We start from the raw sequence: 6,000 nt of genomic DNA, 5'->3' as shown, positions 1-6,000 counted from the left end.
CCTTCAATAACAAACTGGGAACCGCGGCTCAGAGAGGCCACGTGGCTGGTCCCGAGCCTCGCAGCAGCTGCAGGAGTCTGACTCAGCTCCGGATAACCGTGCTCCCAACACCTTAGTTGACCACACGTGGATCCCCATGAGAAGCACCTGGGTGCTCGGTAAAGTCCAGCTTCCCGGCCCTCTGGAGACCCAGTGACTCAGGGTAGGGAGGGGTGTGGAAATCTACATTGTAAACAAGCGTTTATCGCTCATCTCCAACCCATTCCGCACCCCCCCCGCCCCGCTCCAGATGCATCTCATCATCTGGCAAGTTTGGGAAACAGCCCAAGCTCTGAGGCGCCTCTACAGCCCCCGGGCCTTCCCGGGCCGCCGCGGCCCCTAAGGGCGAGAAAGTCTCGGGCGGGCTCGCCGGGCGGGGCGGGGCCGGGTGCGCCGAGGGCGCAGCTCCGCCTCGGGGGCGGGGCCTCAGCTGCGGCGGGCAGGTAGACGGCTACCTGGTAACCTGGGCCTGGCCCGGGAGGCTTGGGCGCGCGCAGCCAGCCCCGGCCACGCCAGGGACCGAGGGACTCAGGCAGGGGCGGCCGCCGGCGGGACGGGAGGCTGGGCGAGGGGCCTCCGCCCGCTCACCATGGTCGAGGGACGCTTCTCCAAGTTTCTGAAGAAACTCGCCTTCTCCGGCGCGGGCCACCAGTACCAGCTGCTGGAGAGGGGCGAGTTGGAAACCTTGGTGAGTCCGGGCGCGGGGCGTGAGACCCGACCCCCCCCCACCCCGTCCCACCCCGAGCCCGTCCGCGCGCTGGGGGCTGCGCTCCTCCAGCTCGCCCGCCTCCCCCTGGTTCTAGAAAGAACCAACATGGTTGCCTGTTCTATGTTACTTTATTTTTTTTTCTTTCCATCTTTTGATTTTTGCATCAAGCTAGGTATCTTTCAAACACTCCTGATGTAGTTGCTTACAGTCAGATTTTATGGGATGTCCAGGTTTGCCAAGTATCCAGGTGTGCCAGGTATGGGGATGACGTATCATGAATAGAGATGCTGGGGCGAATTTGATCTCTGCACCAAAGTGGGCTTCATGCTCCCAGAGGGGCCCTCGAGAGTGGGACAGGTCTTCAACCTGTCTGTAGGTATGCGGTGGGCGGGGGGGGGGCTTGCCCACCTGCTGCGGTCGGGATGGTCTCAGCTGCACCCCGAAGGGTGTGTGACGACTTGGCAGTGTGGCCGTGGGGCGAGACAGGAGACCCAGGCAGCCAGCCGCCAAGGCTGGCGGAGAAACAAAGTATCCTGTCTTTAAAGGCAGTTCATCAAACCCAGGAAATTGAAATAAAGGTAAATGGGGAGTGTGATGAGGGAGGAGACCGGCCGGGCTAGGTGACCTGCTTCCTGCCACCTCAGCTGACAGTCTTTGCTTTCACACTTACATCCTCCAATTTGAACTCTTTTTTTTTTTTTTTTTTTGGCTCAGAAACATTTGAAAAAGAAGCAAAGTTTGCTTATCGTGGTCATTTCCATAATAGTCGTAACTCTCTTTCATGAGCCCTTGTTGCAGGTGGTGTCCTGGGCAGGCTCTGAACCTCCCCGCCACTTTGCTGAGTCACCTCAGTTATAGTACTAATTATTATTGAGAACTTGCTGTGTCTCTTCACCCCCAGGTGAGTTGTGTTATTGTACCGGTGTGTTAGATGAGGCCGCTGAGGCTGTCAGGTCGGCCAGGTGGTAAGGATACAGTTGTATCCAAAACAGAGTTCATGGGGGAGGCTGACAGGAGAGACGCCTAGAGAAGTTTGATTTAAGATCCAACGGTCTTAAATGGCAGAGTGACTGGGCAGGGGATATAGGTGGTTGAGACAGGGATGGGGGAGGACCCAGAGTTAGGAGCATTCGAGGCTGAATCAGCACAGTTCTTATGGCTCTGCAGACGGTTCATTCTTGCTGCATTTCCAGTGTCATGAAAAGAAAAGTGTATGGGAGACCCCCTTTCATTACTGGAAAAAAAGCTCTCTCTGCTGATCTGAGCTTTGGACAAGGAAAATGTTGGACCAGAAATTCCTGCTTCCCAGATGACTCGGTACCAACTCAGGAAGTTATCTTTGACCCTCAGGGCTCCCGTCTCTTAACCGAGACTGGCACGGCTCCACGCTGTGCTGCCTTCCCTGTTGTGAACTGATCCGTCTTCCTGGGGCTCTGCAGGGTGAAGGCTGGGTTCCAGCAGGCCTGTGTCTTGGTTATTCATTCAGCCCAGATTCATGGAGCATCTACCCCGTGTTAGGCTGGTGCTGCACGCCAGGGATGGGGTGGAGAAAAAGATGCACACGCTCCCTGCCCACGTGGTACCCTGTCTGGTGGGCAGAGATGGGTCCCAAACTACAGGTCATAGTTGACTGTTCACTCCCTGCCCTCATGGTACCCTGGCTGGTGGGCGGAGATGGGTCCCAAACTACAGATCATAGTTGACTGTTTAATGAGAAGGGATGTTTAAGACTCATAGGAATGGCAAAGACTAGGGGGAGTGGGAAGGGTTAGTGGGAGAGGTTGAGGCTGCCGAGGTGGACCACACAGAGCCTCTGGGCCTTGTAAAGAGTTTGGGCTCCATCCATAGAGCAACAGGGAATCACCGAAAGGTTTTACGTTGGGGCATGATAGTCATTCATGTATTCAAAGATGTGCCGAACATGAGGAACGCAGTAAACAGAGCAGACACAGTCAGATTTGCGTTTTTAAGAGACCACACTTGGGTTGCAGGAAGAGGAGTTCTGAGGTTTACACACACACACACACACATCATTGGTGTCTCTCAAAATGTAGCAATATATGTCATCATTTTTTAAAAATTTTATTTTGTTTTTATTTATTTATTTTTTGGCTGTGTTGGGTCTTTGTTGCTGCGCGCGGGCTTTCTCTAGTTGTGGCGAGCGGGGGCTACTCTTCGTTGCGGTGCGCAGGCTTCGCAATGTTCTCTTGTTGCGGAGCACCGGCTCTAGGTGCGCGGGCTTCAGTAATTGTGGCTCACGGGCTCTAGAGCGCAGGCTCAGTAGTTGCGGCGCACGGGCTTAGTTGCTTCGCGGCATGTGGGATCTCCCCGGACCAGGGCTCGAACCCGTGTACCCTGCCTTGGCAGGTGGATTCTTTTTTTTTTTTTTTTAAATATTTATTTATTTATTTATTTATTTATTTATTTATGGCTGTGTTGGATCTTCGTTTCTGTGCGAGGGCTTTCTCCAGTTGCGGCAAGCGGGGGCCACTCTTCATCGCGGTGCGCGGGCCTCCCACTATCATGGCCTCTCTTGTTGCGGAGCACAGGCTCCAGACGCGCAGGCTCAGCAATTGTGGCTCACGGGCCCAGCTGCTCCGCGGCACGCGGGATCCTCCCAGACCAGGGCTCGAACCCGTGTCCCCTGCATTGGCAGGCGGACTCCCAACCACTGCGCCACCAGGGAAGCCCGGCAGGTGGATTCTTAACCACTGTGCCACCAGGGAAGCCCATTATATGTCATCTTGAAGAAATGTATTGGAAGCCCCCAGTGTTGTCTTAAATTATTTATATCAAAATGTGACTTAACTAAGTAGAAGCCTAAAATTTGCAACAAACATAGCCATGTGCTTATAACTCAATAAAAGCGAACTACATTTATAATAATATTATGAAGTACACACGTAGCAACTGCATTTTGACGTGACTGGTGATGTATCGTTAAATGTCAACCAGTGACGTCGAATGATTGTGTTCGTTGTGGATTGCTGTGTAACAGGTCACTCCCAAACGCAGCAGCTGAAAACAACAAATGTTGATTCTCTCCCAGTTTCTTTGGGTCGCAGATCCGGGGGTTGCTCCAGGTCTCTCGTGAGGTGGCCGTCCAGCTCTCGCCAGAGCTGTGGTCTCATCTGAAGGCTCTCTGGGTGGAAGGGGAGAGAATCCCCTTCCAAGCTGCCTCTTGTGACTGTTGGCGGGTCTCTGGCCCTGGCTACCTGGGCCTCTCCAAGGGGCAGCCTCTGGGCTGCCTCATGGCTCAGCAGCTCGCTTCCCCAAGGAAGAGTGATCCTTTTTATAACCCAGTCTTGGAAGTGATGTCTCCTCACTTGTGGCATGTTCTGTTCATTGGAAGGAGTCTAGGTCTAGCTGGGTCTCAAGGGATGGGGATTACACGAGGATGTCATTAAGTGGAGGCAGGGTGATCGGGGGTGTCTTAGAGCCGGCCGACCACAGTGGTAGAAAGAAATGGTTCCTTAAATGGCAGAACCACACCTGGCATAAAGTCTGCTGCACAGGTGTCTCCTTGTGTTAGTGTTTTTATTAGTCCTGAGGTCCAGTCTTTATTTAGACTCTCTTGAATTTTGATCTTGATAAGGCTCATACTGGGAATGTCTAATTACATGCATATGTAGAAAATGGCATTTAAAGTGATCAAGAATGTGTTTGCTAGATTAGGACCACCCGCATCATACTTCGCCCCAACTGCCAGCAAGCAGCCCGTGAATGCCAGTTTGAAAGGCTCTCATTTGATAACCGTAGAACTGGCTGGCTCACTTGAAGATAAGGTGAGTGCCAGGCATTGTGGAAGGGATGTTTCTTCACTGTGTGTGGTGACCATACTTGCTGCACATCACCTGTGGCAGGTAGTTGTGTGCAAAGACTGGGTTTGTGTACGGCCTCGCTGGCAACAAGACGACACTCTTCAAAAGTGAGACGTTTTAAAGCTGATGCGCCGACGTCACCACCGCCTGCTGTGCGATGGCTCCGTTCTCCTGCCGGTTCTTCTCTCTGAGCCCCTGAGAAACTTACATCCCTTCAGTGTGTCACCTGATCGTTGGCATAGATGCACATGTGGCACTAGGGTCACATCACAGCTCTTCGTTATAAACTGGCCACCCGAAGGTCTATATTATATATTATAGTAGGCTAATTATTAAAACACATATTCAAAGTTTGGAAGATCTCAGAAAACTTGTGGACTCTTGAGAATACGTCTGGAGATGCCCTATTAGAAACCCTGCCCCATTCCAATGTCATGAGCCTTATTATTAAGGATAACGGATCCTAGATCCCCGACCTCCTAAGGGGAGGGGACTAGCCAGCGTGCAGACGGCCGTCTTCTCCCCGTGTCCTCACCTGGTCTTTCCTCTGTGTCCTAATCTCTTCCTACAAGGACACCAGTCACATCGGATTCGAGCCCATCCTAATGACCTCATTTTAACTTAATCACCTCTTCAAAGACCCTGTCTCCAAATACAGTCACTGTCTGAGGTGCTGGGCGTTAGGACTTCAGCAGAGGCATTTGGGGGGAACACAATTCAGCCTGTAATACTATGTTCCTTGCAGAAAATATCTGGATGGGTATTTGGGGTGGGGGGAAAGCTGTGGGTCACATGGGGAAATATGTAACCTTCTGTGGAGGTTGCAGACACTCCTAAAGTTGTGTTGATCAACCCCACCAGTGTGCCCCAAATCCCTGGAAATGGCCTCTGTTCTTCCAGCTCGTCTTCCCCGTGAACTTCCTGTGGGCAGGGAGCAGAGCCCAGCAGAGCACGTGTCTGACCCAACTTGAAACTCAAGTACATGCCAAGGAAGACGTGCTCAAAGTTCATGATTCTGGAGTCCCTGGGGTAAGAGAGACTTGAAACATCGAGAATAAAGTCAGGCACTACCCATAATTATTCTTTATATTTCAAACCACTGAAACCGGACTACTGAGGTCAGGCTCTGGTAGATTTACAGCTGACACACAGGATCACCCCGTGTACATCTCAGGATCCTCCGGTCTGTGCCTCTCCAGTAACACTGAATCTGGGGGACCTTGTGGGTATGGGGGAAAGAATATTGGCCTAGAAGATTGCTCCTAACCAGGAGGTCTTGGTTTAGGGCAGGGACTGGGGCCAGAAGCCCAGAGGTGGAGCCCAGGTTCCATCACTATGGCTACGTGAGTTTGGGCAAACTTACTTCATCTCTCCACATCAGAATGTCTTTGTCTGATAGTGGGGGTGTGCCCATAGTGGCTTCGAGGTTCC

General features: G+C 52.4%; 1 protein-coding gene across 1 annotated transcript in view; it reads left to right on the top strand.

Annotated features, from left to right (window-relative positions):
• The first annotated feature begins 493 nt into the window (after nt 1–493).
• Nucleotides 494–6,000, top strand: part of ATP2C2 (ATPase secretory pathway Ca2+ transporting 2) — an 80,263-nt gene continuing 74,756 nt past the window's right edge. The window contains exon 1 of the mRNA XM_057534404.1: nt 494–727. Within this exon, the coding sequence (XP_057390387.1) occupies nt 629–727 (99 nt within the window). The 5' untranslated portion in view covers nt 494–628. The remainder of the gene's footprint in view (nt 728–6,000) is intronic.

Source organism: Balaenoptera acutorostrata, chromosome 19 (assembly GCF_949987535.1).
Source record: "Balaenoptera acutorostrata chromosome 19, mBalAcu1.1, whole genome shotgun sequence".
Taxonomy (NCBI): Eukaryota; Metazoa; Chordata; class Mammalia; order Artiodactyla; family Balaenopteridae; genus Balaenoptera; species Balaenoptera acutorostrata.
This window is presented reverse-complemented; position numbering and strand designations above follow the sequence as displayed.